A 16,292-nucleotide genomic window follows, 5' to 3' on the forward strand; every position below is an offset into this window, starting at 1 on the left:
ATGGTCAAGCTTAACAGCAAGGCACTTGTTCAGTTCTTATTATGAACAAACCCCTGCAATTTTCAGAAGAAGCAGAAGCCATGAATGCACATACCTGGGCCAGATTCTTCCGGAGTGGGGCTGCAATCTGCACAGAAATGGAGGGGCAACATGCATGATTAAGGAGCAGCAACATAGTCTAAACATAAGCAACTAAAATGTTCAATGCCAGGGTTCTCAAACACTTTCACTGAGTGAAGAGGAGCTCAGCAGAGACACTGCTTTGCCTGCAGGCACCAAGGGCATGGGCTGTCTCCTCCACTCCACTGTCTCTGATCGGAGGAACGCCTGGCTGGGGACTTGGAGGAAAGCCAGTACCTGCTAGCTCAGGGGCTCTCTGTGGATTACCAGCAAGTGTACTGTCAATCCCCAGCGATCCACAGGGCACAATTTGAGAACCACTGGTTTCGTGCAATTATAGAATAAGCTGGCAGTAAGGCTGCTAAACAGAAGAGCAAAAGACTAGCAGTAAGTTCAGTGCACTTAACAGAAAATTACATTAAGGCACTCACGAGGCAAGAGTAATAAAGAAACAGTACTTTGCTATCTTAGACAAATTTATGTTACACAATTTCTGAGATAGTTAACACAAGCATTAAATTTTATATTAAGGGCTGAAACCTCACCAGTGAAGCCTGTGACTGTTCCACACTGACTTCAATGGGAGGAACAAGCTGTCAGATGAACATACACTACAGTGCAATCCAAACAGTAAAAAAATAATATGCACCCTGTTATAACAAGCCTTGCATTAATGAAAAGTAATTTATTAAGATAACAGGATTTAAACTTCTATTGTTTATACCTAGATTCACTAGTCAGTGAATTATGAATTTGAAAATAACAAGAGAAAATACCAAATTCAATTGTATGCATTAGGACAATCAGCTGAGCTAGACAATCCGAGATAAAAACCTCTCAGTAAATTAAAACTCATCATGTTCATTAAAGAAGCTATATGCCCCCATGCAATTTTAGTACCTAAGCCGATAACAAAAATAAATGTTAAAAGAATTTCTTAAATCTCCCCTCTACTATTTCAGGCAGTATTTTCTTTCACAAACATTCATTTCTGGAGAGATCCTCTAATGTCCTTCAGTAACATTGTACTGTCTCTCTCTTACGAATTCTGGAACTATCTTGGTTTGCTAGTTTTTACATCGTTTTCAAAAAAAATTCTGGCTGCACTCTGCTCAGTGTCATCTATTCAAAACTCAGAATTACTAACAGAAAAAGTGTTAGTTCTTTGAATACATGACAAACAAAAACTTTAAAATTATGTGATTCTGAACTTAGGCAAAGGATCTTCTTTGTTCCTCAATTATTCCCATGATCAGTTGTGGAAAGTGACAGTGAAAGGCAATTCATAGAATCACAGAATGGTCTGGGTCGGAAGGAACATTTAAAGGTCAGCTAGTCCAAATCCCCCTGCAATGAGCAAAGATATCTTCAACTTGCTCAGAGCCCCATCCAACCCGACCTTGAATGTTTCCAGCAATGGGGCATCTACCACCTCTCTGGCAAACCTGTTTCAGTGTTTCACCACTCTCATTGTAAAAAATTTCTTCCTAATATCTAGTCTAAATCTACCCTCTTCTAATTTAAAAACATTTAACAAGCCAGATTTGGTGTGGAGTCAAGGAAAGTAACTCAAGGGGGAAATACCCACTGATTTCAGTAAGATAAGGGTTTTTTCATAGTATTGAACCTGTTCCTCTGTCAAAAATACTGACCATTATTTAGGAACTCCATCTGATGAGATGTAGATCTGATCAAATACTCAGCTTACTCTGGCTTACAATAAATTTCCCAAGTGCAATTCAAATTGCTCATTAAGACCTACAAACACTGTTTGCCCCAGATACCTAAGAAACAGGATTCTCTCTACAGGATTTTTCAAGTAAAATTCACCCAACATTGGTTGACAGTCAGATTTCAGATCTAGTCTTCACACTTAGGTAGCACTGGGAAACAAGCCCCTTAGCTATAAAACTTGCTACATTTCTTGATTTAATGTTTCTATTCCAGGTTCTGTGGATTAAATGGAAAGGTTCTTTCCTATTTTGGAGGAATTGCAGGGAAACGTTACGGAAACTCTTGGCACAAACAAAACCTTTGGCAGGTAAGTGCAGCTAATTCCACTTTTATATAGCATAAGTGTCAAGATCCAGCGTATATTTAAAAGATTGACTGAAAATTAAAGGAAATTATTGTTCTAAAATGCTTTTAGCGTCAAATTGTCTTGGGAAAAGCTTCTGGTATCATCCACCAGAGATTTTTTTCTATTCTTTTTAATATTAAAAATCCACAACTTTTCATCATTGATATGAAGGTGCATTGACGTTTACTGATAAAACTTTTGTTTATGTGTAAATATATATAAAACAATGTAAATTAGCTAGCAAACAAAAACATTTAAATGTACCAAACTGGTAGAAGAAATTTAGTCAAAGATTAATAGAGAACACATTCTGAAACAAGAATCAACTCTCCTGTTCCTTAATAATACACAAAAATGTCAGTCTAATCCAGAAAAACATGGTCATTTAAGACACTAAGCAAATCATACATAACACGTACAAAGCTACACAAAAATATATTAACATTTATTTTAACTTCCTTCTTGCTTTCTTTTTCTTAAGGTACTGCCTTCAACTGCAACATTAAAAATGGGATGGACATGAAGTCACAGACACACATTAAGGGACAAAGGGCCATCAAACGATAAGACAGAACAGGAAAAGGAAATGAAAACACAAATCTTCCTAGAGCTTTTTGTGAAATTGACAAATCTTTCTAGAGCTTAGCTTGGCACACCTGCTCTATAAAGTGGCTAAATTATAGCGACGACATGCAAAGAATGTGGCAATAAATCAAATAAGTACATATGTAAATTAAATAATTCTGAATTTTAATGCACGGCTGCAAAACTGTCAACCTAAACTGATAAGGATATCTTTCATTCACATGCTCATGGCATTATGCCAGATTCACTCCAGCACCCACTTTACCTCAAATTTTGGTAGGATTATTCCACTGAGAGCTTGCACTGCCAATTCCTACCTGCCACCTACAAGAAGTCTAACCAATCAAGTGCCTCAGCACCACAGCTTTTGACAGTTTGGGCTAAAATTTGCTTTAAACTCCAGCGGTTTCATCCAAGTTCAGCTCAGACTAATGGGACTTCTTGGCTCCCCTCCTATGCTTTGGCAGCCCAGCTGGGACCATTAGTGTTGCAGTAGTGCCTGCACTTCCCTCATGTTTTATTCATCTTTTATACAGGTTCATTGTAATAAGCTTTGATTGCTGCAAAGAAGGTGAAGCCAACAGAAAAGCTACCAGAGGTGGTGTTTGACATACGCTACCTCAAACACCTGTTTTACCAGCTTAAAACACCCAGCGTGAAAACCAAATGCCACTGTCATCAATGGGTTTGGCAATGATTTCAGTGGGATCAGGATTTCAAAATAAGTAATGAGCTTAGCAGCTCGCAGTACACCACCCTGCCTTTCTGCCTGACATCAGTGCTTAACATCACTGCTGAACTAAAAACACATGGAAGGATGTAACAAAGGCTTAGGAATGATGCCAGCGCACAGCAAGAGAGCAGCAGTGAGAAGCAGTGTCTGGCATACGCACTTGTCTTTCTGAGAGAATGGCATGCACAGGATGGTGAGGATGATGGTGGTGGTGAGGATGATGAAGGTGGTGAGGATGATGAGTTCTCATTTAAATCTTCTGGATTTATCCAGTAGGCACGAGTGTCCCGATTACCTTTCTTACTAGTACAGCTGATGTCGCACTGGAAAACATCTTCACAGCTGTCACTTTGCAAGCGCTCCTTCTGGAGAAGTTTGTCCACTCTCTGTATAATACACTCCAGACTTTTGTCAACATTCAACCAAACTTTCTCCTTAAAAGAAAACATTTATTTCTCAATTTAAAAAGACATTGGGTAACAAATCCCTTAGCAATGTATTTCCTCCTGCAAGTCTAGTCACAATTTCTCTGCAAATTTTCCTCTGGACTATCGCGTTTACATTTGTGCACACACAAACTCTGGATATACAAATAATGTATACCAGCAGGTTGACAATATGTAGCAACGTGACTTGTGTGATAAATTGCAAAGCTATTTCCTAAGTAAATTTGCCGAACAATTTTAAGTGCTGCTTCCTGCATTATTGTTCCAATTTCCAGTCGGCACTATTGTTTATTCTTGAAACTCATGTTTGACATAATAATTGTATACAATCACACATCTTTTTTCCTATATAACTCAATGAATACAGATGAAATTACTGTATTGTATTGCTATCTAAATAACTGAATTGGCTTTATTGATATCTCATTACTGTGAGTTTGACCGTAAGCCAAAGTATGCCAAAACAATTAAACTAGCTAGGATCCATTTCCAAAATGAACTGGATCTCCTTTCTAAATTGATACTTCACAATATTAATAATGGTTTTAATTAATCTTGACTATTTTTGAGATTTAATTCACTTCTGTTTATATTACACAATGACAGAATTTCCACAGCCCAATTCTCATTTCAATTGGCAGGCTGGTAAGAAAAAACATTTTAATTCTTTGTGCAAATGGTTTTAAAATGCTGTTTGTAATCAAAACAGAGATGGACTGCAAGTTCTAAATATTTAGATGAGAATAAAAGTCAGGAAGGCTGAATTCTACAGCTAACACGCAAAACATGCTTTATCTTGGAGAAGTGTAAGAGCCCTTTGTAATATGGTCAGGTTTTTTTACTTTAAAAGCTATTTACTTTCCCTTGGAAGTAGCTTCAGAAAAGCCATGCACCTACTGTAACAATCTTCACTATTTAAGAGATCCAGAATATTAAAGCCTGTTTGTACCCCCATGCCAAGGAGTAACTGAGCACAGGATGGGGGGAGTGTCATTGCTAGTTGACCAGCATCTCCAAACTACTTATCCTATGCATATCTGGTGAGTAGTTACAGAGCTTATAAACACAAGAAGACATCAAACAAAAACTAAAAAGAAGAAAATATTCATCACTCCACTAAGCAAACATACCCATTCCTCTTCATGCCAATCCACCTGCAGAGAAGATCGGCTATTTCTTCCTGTCCATCTGGCCACAAGTGTATCTTGATCATTCCTCAGCATCACTTGCTCCCCTTCTCCAGAGGTTGGAGATGCTTTTGAAGCTATATAGTCTGGCCTTGCAGCATTAAGTCCATGTATTGAATTTGCCAACAGCTTGCAGTCACAGACTGTGACAAGTTGCCGGGTCTAAAAAGCAATAAATCCCCTACATTGTAACACCTTTTCATTATTCTGTACACAATTTATACTGTATTCTTTCTCAGAAAGAAAAAAAGAACTCGCATTCTGTAAAAGAAACTAACCGTTGTTTAGGAGTGTCTAAGGTGCCTTTAAAATCATTTTACAGAATGGCCTTAAAAAGCAATATAGGATATCAAAACACAAATGGTACATTCCCAGAGTCTGTACTACTATATGAGCTTCACAATCATTGAAAACTTAATAAATGTGCGATTCACCTTTATTTGCACTTCACTTTCCATTCATCGACAGCTTAGAAAAATGCACAGACATTTTTATACCCCACACAACAGTTGCCACACCAGAGAGACCATACCTAACCTCCACCATTCTGTCTAAAATTACAACAAGACCTAAGAGTAGGGCTGAAGATATAACCCACTAATCAAGGCAACTTGTTCCCTATCTTATTTAGTGGTGTTGTATCAAAGGATTTCTATAAGTTATGTGAATATGAAAAGTACCTGGCCTACATGTCTATTAAAAAAACCCAACCAACAAACAAGCCCTTCTATGTTATATATACACGTTGTCCAGCTGTAGACAATCCCACTGATCAGTTCCACACACTGTATTCATTTAGAGTCAATATTATAATAAATAATACATTTACATGGGGTCACGTTACTTTTTGCACTCTACAAAGTTGTATCCCCTCCACTGGGAAAATTTATGGCAAGCTGATTGGCCATTATTGTCATTTACAACCTTCAGATCTGCTTCAAGGACCAAAGAGATCAGTAAAACAGTATTTGGTTTTTTTGTCCCTGTAAATAAGATTCTGTTCAGTGCAGGTCCAGTCTGGTTTCTCTTAGCATCCATCAAGAAATAACTAATTCACATCACAATAATTCAAGCACAGGCTTGAATTATAGTGATGTGAATGTGTAAACTTTATTCCTTATTTCACCAGTGGAAAACGACAGAATTGTTTCATTTACTTAAGTTTTGCCCAGTTGCTGCTGCTTGACAGAAGACTCGGGAAAAAAAGCAGGTGGTTATGGAAAAAAAGGGTATGAAAGAAAGCGAAGAATGCATATTTCTGAAATATGATGAATGAATACAAGGAACCAGAGGACATTGCTCTCTACTGCACTCTCAAGAGGAGATGAAGGCAAGAGTGTGAAAAGTAGGAGACTAAATAAAAAGCAGCAAATTTTAAAGGCTGGTCAGATTTGACTTTTCTTTAAGACTGTACATGATACAATATGCTACTGAACAAGGTAAAATAGATGTTTCAAGAAAACCTACTAAAGCTATAATCATAGAATCATAGAATAATTTAGGTTGGAAAAGACCTTTAGATCAGCAAGTCCAACCGTAAACCTAACGCTACCAAGTCCACCACTAAACCATGTCCCTCAGCACTACATCTACATATTTTTAAATACTTCCAGGAATGGTGACTCAACCACTTCCCTGGGCAGCCTGTTTCAATGCTTAACAACCCTTTCGGTGAAGAAATTTTTCCTAATATCCAATCTAAACCTCCCCTGGCACAATTTGTCGCCCTTTCCTCTTGTCCTATCACTTGTTACTTGAGAGAAGAGAGTGACCCCCTCCTTGCTACAACCTCCTTTCAGGTAGTTATAGAGAGTGATAAGGTCTCCCCTCAGCCTCCTTTTCTCCAGGCTAAACAAATCCAGTTCCCTCAGCTGCTTCTCATAAGACTTCTGCTCCAGACTCCTCACCGGCTCTGTTGCCCTTCTCTGGACATGCTCCAGCACCTCAATGTCTTTATTGTAGTGAGGGGCCCAAAACTGAACACAGTACTCGAGGTATGGCCTCACCAGTGCCAAGTACAGGGGGACAATCACTTCCCTCATCCTGCTGGCCACACTAATTCTGATACAAGCCAGGATGCTACTGGCCTTCTCGGCCACCTGGGCACACTGCTGGCTCATATTCAGCCACCTGTTGACCAGCACCCCCAGGACCTTTTCTACCAGGCAGCTTTGCAGCCACTCTTCCCTAAGCCTGTAGTGCTGCATGGGGTTGCTGTGACCCAAGTGCAGGACCTGGCACTTGGCCTTGTTGAATCTCATACAGTTGGACTTGGTCCATCCATCCAGCCTGTCCAGATCCCTCTGTAGAGCCTTCCTACCCTCAAGCAGGTCAACACTCCTGCCCAACTTGGTGTTGTCTGCAAATTTACTGATGGTGCACTCAATCCCCTTGTCCAGATCACTGATAAAGATATTAAACAGAACTGGCCCCAGTACTGAGCCCTGGGGAACACCACTTGTGACTGGCTGCCAACTGGATTTAACTCCATTCACCACAACTCTTTGTGCCCACCCATCCAGCCAGTTTTTTACCCAGTGAAGAGTACACCCATCCAAGCCATGAGCCGCCAGTTTCTCCAGGAGAATGCTGTGGGAATACAGAAAAAAAAATACACTGTGCTTCAGCGTGGAAATGTATTATTCTCCTACCTTGTCTGCTAGAATGGCAAGTGTTCTTTCAAGGCCATTAGCTGATCTATCCTTGGCAGCTCTTGAGAGCCTTTCTGCATAGTAACTCACTTGCGTTTTCAGGGTGTTGATCTGTGCAATAATTTCCTTTGCTCTAACAATGTCCTGTGGGATGTATATTATAGATTGGGAACCTGTTGAAGTGCTGAAAAAGAAAGACTGATTTTAGGGGAAAAATTGATCTAGAGGTATACACATTACAGTAGCATGCTGGGGAATTAATGGCAGACAACAAAAATTTACCTAAGATAGCAATCAACAGTGAAAGGCCAGTGGGCAATTGCACAGCAGGAACATGATCCTAGAGCCTTCTCTGCCTTTACTGAAAGCATTCAGATGCAGATTTACTAATCCCTTACGCAAAGGGACTGTGGGCAGAACTTGTTTACCAGAGGGACAGTTTTGCTGTGGGGAATGTGGATGATAGATTTGCCATCAGAGACAGAACCACTGTTTGCAAAGACAGCTTGCCCCACTCTCCCTCTCCTTACAACACAGATGCTTCACTGAGGCCTGGTTTACAAACCTGTTTTATCACATAGCTACTAGCACCATGAAAAGAAAATCTGCACTCCTTCTAACACAGAAATGTCACTCAGATCCGTGATGCAAACACTGGTATTAACAAAAAATCCTTCTGCTAGTATATCCCTTCCTCTATTGCAAGCCTGATTCAAGCTACACCAGCAAAAGCATTCTTATGATACATAAAAAACAAAGTATATCTCCAGGCTAATCCAAGGACTCTGTCCTTGGTGTAGCTTCTGTTAGTACACACTTCCTATACTAAACAAGGATAACATGATACAACTCTCCCTATTATAAACTCAGCTGTAACAATATAAAGTAATACCCAATTTTGGCCTTTTCCAAACAGTAAGGGAAATAAACGATACTACTAAAACTTTATATTGGGATACTGCAGCTCCACTAAGACTGCCTACTTGGCAGTGGAAGAGAATAGTTTATGTCCTCTAAGTTTAGATGTCTACAGAAGTTGCTTATCCAGCCCAAGACAGATGCTTGGACTCTCTCTGTAACTACTGGAGAGAGAATAGAACTTCTAAAGGGTGACTTAACGCTACCTGAGAAGAGCTGTTCACAAAAGCTGCCTTTTACCTTAGAAAATTACTTTTAAACTGAAGTTGTGCTCTTAGTCACCTATTTGGAATCAACCAATCAATACTCCCTTTGCCAGGCAATATGCTTTTTTTTTTCCTCCCAGTAAGAAAGCTATACAAAGATCAGGCCTTTACATCAGCTCCAGCTGTGGTAAGTATTCATGACGTGGTATCAAGTGTTCATGCCCGTTCATGACATGGCATCAAGCATGAGATAACACCAATTGTATATTATCTTAATTTTATTCATTTCCAGTCATGAATGGCTTCAGCATAGTAACAGCATACAAGAACCTAGTGCTTGCACCAATCTCAGCACTGTTTGATGGACACAGCTACTCTGAGAGACTACATAGAGAGGAGTTTACTTTTCAGGCACAGTTACCTCAGATCATGACCTCTGATGAGTGTGAATTCCTCTGCTACCCCTAGAGCAATGCTGTTAATTTCTGCAGTGTGTCTGTGAGGTAAGACAGGAGGGTTGCATGAGGCATGCTTTAAAATCATTGCCACAAATACCAGTTCTTGTCCCTTAACTGATATTAAGGCAAGGGGGGAGCTTAATCCCAGTATCTGTCTGAGCTCCATTACAAGAGAAGATGCGGGATTTGTTTTCAAAGGATACAACACAGAAGTGATTCTTGAAAGAGTTTCCTTATTTGTGTCCCTCTGGTCACCCACCTGAGTGGAGCAGAGAACAACCACTCCCCAGTACTGCTATGCCATACAGCAAATTAATCTCAGGTTTTAGGATTTTCCCTGTACATGACTTGTGCTCTCTATTGACCAGTGATCTTAGTGACAATTCCTCTGAGCAATTTCTTTCCACGACAGTGTGGTTAACATGCATAAAGACGTATTTGGCAGGAAAGGCCATGCAACATATTGAAATCTGATTTAGAATTACTACTTTTTTTTTAATCACAAACATTTGCTGGGATGATCGGGGGAAATCTATGGTGTAAAGTCCACATATATTTGCTTTCCAACCTGCAATTGCTTTTTCAAATGAACAGCTCTCATTGCAATATATCAGCAAACTGTAAAACAGCCTTAAGCTCTCAGTGAATTAGGGGTTCAACCTTTAATATGAATAATTTAGAGCAGAACTGCGCTGTTGATCCATCAATTAATGTTTCCTTTTCATAGCACTGAATATCACAACATGAAGAAAAATAAAAGTTAAGTGAAAATGCTTAAATGAAGACACAGTTTACAAAAATATAAACCATGCCCGATCTACCACCATAAGGATTTAAAAATATGTAGAGTTATCTTAATTATCTTCCATCTCTGGCAGAAAGTTTCTCTCTCCAGGCAGTTTTCACTGGAAATAGCAGAGGAAAAGATATAAAATTCTTGTGTTCTGATCTTCAACTTTCTAACTTATATGATCAGAGAGAGCCAGGAAGCTAGCTGTTCATTAAAAACAAACATTGCAGATGAAATTCATTCACACATCATGTTCTACAAAGCAGATACAATTACTTAGAGCACAATTAGGGATATCATGATGCATGACATTAAAAAGCCCTGCACACTTTAAAACACACCAGATCTTTGCCAAAGAAAAGAAAGAAAAGAAAAATAAAACCCAAAGAACAGAAACCCTCTCTACAGAACTCTCAGAAACAGAAAACTCACCAACACTCCTCATAACTGCTAAAAAAACAAAAAACCAAAATAAAATTAGCAGATTGTTAGCAAATACCAAAAGCAGAAAACAAAACAAAGGATGTTTGGGGAAATAACTTATTTGAGTCATCTTTTCAACAAGGCGGGTACATAACGATTAAACTTGTAAGCAAAAAACCACAGATTGCCAGATGCCCATGTGTTGTTCCGGGGAAATGTTGTGGATGCACCAAGCACAGTTTTGCCAATGAGAGGAGAAAGAACTGAATGATACCTATGTCACAATGAAACTGAGAAGATGGATCTCACAGTTCTACTATACTGACTTTTATGATAACATAGAAGTACTTAAAAGGAAAGTTATTCTTCAAATGTTGAACCTGCAGTTTTCATGGACCCAGGAGGAACAGTTCTGCAAAGCTTAGAGGAAAAGTACTGGATAGAAATTAAGCTCTCCGATCAGCTTAATTATAGGGGAGGAGGGGGAAGGAGCAAGACATGGCAACTTAGATATTGCAGGACTGAGGCCCACTTCAGTAGCTAAGCTGACAGAAGGAGGTTATTTCAGAAAGTAATAGTGGTATCAAAAGAACAGGAAGGGTGAGCCTAGCACACCAGTGTTTCCAGCTTCCTCTAGTCCCATCCTAGTGCACTCTGTAAGTCAGGAATAATCACACTAGGCATATTTTTGCACCAATCTTTTTATCAGTAAATATCTGACCGATATTCACAGGATGCCTCTATTCACTTCTCCACTGCCAAAATTAATTCTGCAGTTGGCAGAGCCTGGTTCCCACATCACTCCGTCCTCCCATCAGCTCCAAATCCTACAAACCCTTTCTTTGGAAGGGTGTTATCAAGGTCTCCTTTTCCCTGGCTACAATGATTCCTTGTCCTGCTGCTCTCATTGTTCCTTAAATTCTCCATACTGCAGGCAAAGTAATGCAGACCCAGACAGCACTGTCTCTTCCTTGGGAGTTGGACTGGATGCCATGCTCATATGCCCTTTAGCATATGTGACCTTCCCAATTTCTGCCCCTTCCTCTAGTACACATGGTTGCACTTCCAGAGAGGTAACTAGACAGTCCATGAAGACAGGACTGTGGAGATCAAGTATTCTGCTTGTAGAGCAGAGTGAGGCCAGATTCGGAAGCCAAATCCATGCATAAACCTTGAGGCAATGCAGAAAAGCCTCCAGCAATAGTCCCAGAACTAAACCCAAGTTGTCAACAAGGAATTTCCCTATCAGGCACAGCCGTTCCATACTAAAGAGAGTTCAGCAACAGGACCTCGAAGCTGCAAGAGGGGTGAAAGTCTCCTGAAAATAATGGGTTGAAAGAATGTTGTAGTGCAGCTGAGGAGGTTCTACAGACAAATTTCCCAATCCACAATTAGGCAGAACCCAAACCCAACACCTAAAATAGCTAAACTAAATGAACCAAAAAGTATTCAGGAAAATTAAAGATTTCATTAAAAAGACTATTAGAAAGAGCACAGCAGTAAATAAAAAAAATGTTAATATAAAGGCAAAACTGTTTTGCCTCTTCTTCTTTGGGAAAAAAAACATGGAATAATCTTCACATTGTATAGTAGAACTATTGAATGAAGTGCAACAAAAACATAGAATGGAGTGATTTTCCAAATCATTGAGCATGGACCAGGAGAAAAAGGCATGATAATAGCTGACACAACAACATTTCTACTTACTGTTTCTTTGCCTCTTCAAATTTATGCAGCTTTTTCCGCAAGCCACCTGATTTAAAGCCTTGACAATGAGCTGCTGGTGCTCCTATGGTGACTATGTCGTAGTTCTGATCTGGGATGGATAAAAAGGACTTACAAATGAAAGCGTGTCATCTTTAATGTGGACAAACAATTGTGGAAATTCAAAAACTACTCTGAAAGTAATTTTTTGTAAAACTTTGTGCCAATGTTTTGAAGGACATGGAAAAGTGAATTGTTTTAGAGGCCCTAGAAATCCATCAAGTACTTTTGAGGTGAAAGAACTGTACTTGAATGCAGGTCCTGTGTTTTTTTAATCTAGAATACTGACAGTGAAAAAGAAGCCTTGAACATTGGTCTTTACACAAAACCTGCCATTACTGGAATCCCTCACATTGATATGTGGCAAAAGTGTGTGTCCAATTGTTAGTGGGAATTACTGTTAAAAGAAGGGAAAATCTAAATTATTTATGAAGAAACAAGCTTGATGTGAACAAACTGGTGTGACTTTGCATGACCATACACAATGGTTCCAGAGAAAAAGCGCACAAGCTTAACAATACAACAGTCAGAACCTTTGCTATTCTGCTACAATTCAAAATGACTGGAAGGGACACAGCAGCTTAATCCAATATATTCCCTAGTACAAAGGCAGACTTCTGTCACCTAGGGTACAGTTAACTCCAGAACCAAGCTTTGTCACCGGTAGAATAGTGATAATTATACTTACACCTCTTCTTTCACAAAGAGATTTGGAATCCAAGGAGAGAAGGTGCTCCAAAAACTGCAAGTAGCACTAGTATTACAGAGCAATAGCTTGTAGAAACTTCGCTAAATGGTTGAGGATGGAAATCAAAAAATTGAGAGAAAAGTAACAGAATAAGGTGAACAAAGAGAGAAAGAAACAAATACCTGATCCTCCATCATCCTGGACTCTCATTCTCTGTATATGTAAATTCGTAGGAACAAATTCCAATTTTTTATCAGCTTTCAAACTACTGGCTTTAAATGAAGGACCTGAGAAATGCAGGAGAAAAGTAAGTATAAAAGCCCTTTGCTTCTGCTTATGCTAAAACATTCAAGGAGCTTCATTCATCATTTGCTATGTGCTGAAAGTAAAGCAGAGAAAAGAAAAATCTTTCTGTTACTGTTCATAATTGTTCTCTACTTTTAGGGTAAAATAAGAGAATTAATAAAGCAGAAAAATATTCCCAGATCATTAGAAAACTAACTAACAATAAATATAAATAAAGAAAAGACATCTAAAATTAGTATTTTTTTACTCATCAAACCAAAACATTCTGGGTTCCCAACTTCAGAGAAGCCCTAACAGTCACAGTTGAGAAGTATCATGTTATTATGAAAAAGAAATTACCTTTATACTGGTGCAGGTCAGTTAGATTTTCCTGATAAGTTAAAATAATTGTTTGGTACTGAGTAACTATTTGTCGACGAAGGCTTTCCCAACAAGGAGACAGTTCTCCCAACTCTTCTAGTTCACAAACCCTAGGAGGGGGGATGGAAAGGAAAAAGAGAAGTGTTTAATGCTCCATTGCCCACTTGACCAAGAATGAGTTCCACATTGTATCTATGTAGCACCATCCTTAACTGACACATTCTCAATTCACTCTGGTCTACCTGGTCACCAGACTGGGAATGCTTCCAAACATACATCCCAAAGCACAGCTGTTGAGCTCTATCCCCAGGTACATACATTCCTTACAGGCAGAATACACTGTATTCCCCTAGGAGCCTCAGGTGCTGGTAAAAACCAAAGCTTCCCACCTTTCTGCAGGAGTTCTCAAACTATATGATGATTTGCAAATGATGGGCACTATCATCATGTCAGGTGACTTAGGACAAGGAGGACCTTTTTAGGCTACTGCACTGAACTTTGGTGGCTCTCAAATTAAATCGGAACTGTGACAGAGTTTAGGTGGGAGATTATCACCTCTCTGACATTAGGTGCAAGGAGTATCCACGCTGGCCCGGTATCTACACAACAGTTTAGAAGGCCAGGCAGGGAAGGAAAGCATCAATAAGGGTTTGGAGAGACAAAAGATGAGCCAACAAAACCTTCATCTGAGATTCTGGATTTTAGGCATTCAAGTTTCACTGTAGGCTGAATAAAGGACAACTGGGTACCCCTAAATATGAACAGGAAAACCTCTGGCTTCCCCATTGCACCCTTACTGCTAGGTTTTCACTCACACATGGCAATCCTGTGTTACCTAGTGCTCCCCAACAGCACTGCTGAGAAAATATTCAGTGTATTTCATGTCATGCTTGTATTACTGTCTTCTTGTATTAGGATATTATTTGGAACAAAGAAAGAAGGGAAAAAGTAAACAAGTCAACACCAGACACAATTCAACAGCACATTACCCCAGAAAAGGTAGAAAAATAATCTGTCAAAAGAATCCAGCAATTCTTTTTGCAGTTCTCCCAATATCCCTAATCCATAGTTTTAATCAATTGTCTGTATATAATTTAAGACAACATTTCACAGAGCAATTCTCACTCCACGCTATTTAGGATATTATCAAAAGGAAGCAAATTTCAAAGAAAACCCAAGATTTCCAGGATTTGCCAATAGGCAACAGTGTAAACTATATTTATCAGTGAGTTAGAAAAAGACACTTCTAATTTCATTTTGTAAACTGCTTCTGCATAAGATGCTGTTATGACTACCTTGACAAACTCCCTGCTGAAAACTAGCCATCTAAGCCCAGGTCTTCCTGAAGTGAATTCACAGCTTAATACTTCAGGTTTACTTGTTCGCTGCATACGACTGAGACAGCAGGGGATTTCACTGAATTTCACTGAATTTTTAGAGTTGGAAGGGACCATAAAGATCATCTAGTCCAACTCCCCTGCTGAAGCAGGATTGCCCAGAGCATGTTACTCAGGACTGCATCCAGGTGGGTCTTGAAAATCTCCAAAGAAGGGGACTCCACAACCTCCCTGGGCAGCCTGTTCCACGGCTCTGTCACCCTCACTGTAAAGAAGTTTCTTCTCATATTTGAGTGGAACTTCTTATGTTCCAGCTTGTGCCCGTTGTCCCTTGTCTTCTCACTGGCAACCACTGAAAAGAGTCTGGCTCCCTCCTCCTTCAACCCACTCTTCAGATACTTATAAGCATTGATAAGGTCTCCCCTCAGCCTTCTCTTCTCCAGGCTAAAGAGCCCCAGCTCTCTCAGCCTTTCTTCATAAGGGAGATGCTCCAATCCTTGAATCATCCTCGTTGCCCTTCGCTGGACTCTTTCCAGTAGTTCCCTATCCCTCTTGAATTGGGGAGCCCAGAACTGGATGCAGTATTCCAGTTGTGGCCTCACCAGTGCAGAGTAGAGGGGGAGAATGACTTCCCCTCCACATATGGATGTGCATGCCATAAATAATTAGGTAGTCAAAATATCCCCCCGGTTAGATGTTTCCTTTCAAAGAGCTCTGTCCCAGGAGAGCTTTATGTAAGAGACAGCAGTTGGGATTATCCAAGGACATTTTAAAAGTCACCAGATGTTAAGATAGAAGCAGCTGTGCTTGTGTAGTTGTCCAGCATTCCTCTGGGCTGGAGCACAGAGAATGGAGAAAAGAGCACTTGGCCAAATCTGAGAGATTCTATGAATACAAAGTGTGATTGTGCATGTCATTGAGGGTCACCTCAACTGAACAAAGAGAAGGGAGTCTTTCTCGCTAATTACAGAAAAGTCCTATTTACCTTTGAGCCAAGCAATTCAGACCATAAAAAGTCCTATTAGCAATCACCTGAGTTGTTTATTTACCCACAACTGTATGCAATATGTATCCATTGATCTCTATATAATTTTAGCAAGAGCCTCTGAACAGTCACATTTCATGGCTAATGCCTTAAAAAACTTCACTGTCCACAGTTCTTACAGAAACCCACATCCTTTTCCCCCAATCACTCTAAATTGTGCCTTTACTATCTTCAAGTCCTTCAACTACATCAATC

At 39.6% G+C, this 16,292-nt stretch overlaps 1 protein-coding gene across 2 annotated transcripts in view; it reads right to left on the reverse strand.

Moving 5' to 3' along the window:
• Nucleotides 1-16,292, reverse strand: part of INPP4A (inositol polyphosphate-4-phosphatase type I A) — a 133,288-nt gene that overhangs the window by 28,079 nt on the left and 88,917 nt on the right. The window contains exons 13-20 of one of the 2 annotated variants that reach the window (XM_074149348.1): nt 13,695-13,825; nt 13,232-13,336; nt 12,305-12,413; nt 10,607-10,624; nt 7,803-7,986; nt 5,095-5,313; nt 3,814-3,952; nt 95-127 (exon numbers count right to left, since the gene is read on the reverse strand). In XM_074149348.1, coding sequence (XP_074005449.1) covers nt 95-127; nt 3,814-3,952; nt 5,095-5,313; nt 7,803-7,986; nt 10,607-10,624; nt 12,305-12,413; nt 13,232-13,336; nt 13,695-13,825 — 938 coding nt within the window. Of the gene's footprint in view, nt 1-94; nt 128-3,678; nt 3,953-5,094; nt 5,314-7,802; nt 7,987-10,606; nt 10,625-12,304; nt 12,414-13,231; nt 13,337-13,694; nt 13,826-16,292 lie in introns of both variants that reach the window. The other variant, XM_074149356.1, reaches the window with a different exon arrangement.

Source organism: Numenius arquata, chromosome 1, assembly GCF_964106895.1.
Source record: "Numenius arquata chromosome 1, bNumArq3.hap1.1, whole genome shotgun sequence".
Taxonomy (NCBI): domain Eukaryota; kingdom Metazoa; phylum Chordata; class Aves; order Charadriiformes; family Scolopacidae; genus Numenius; species Numenius arquata.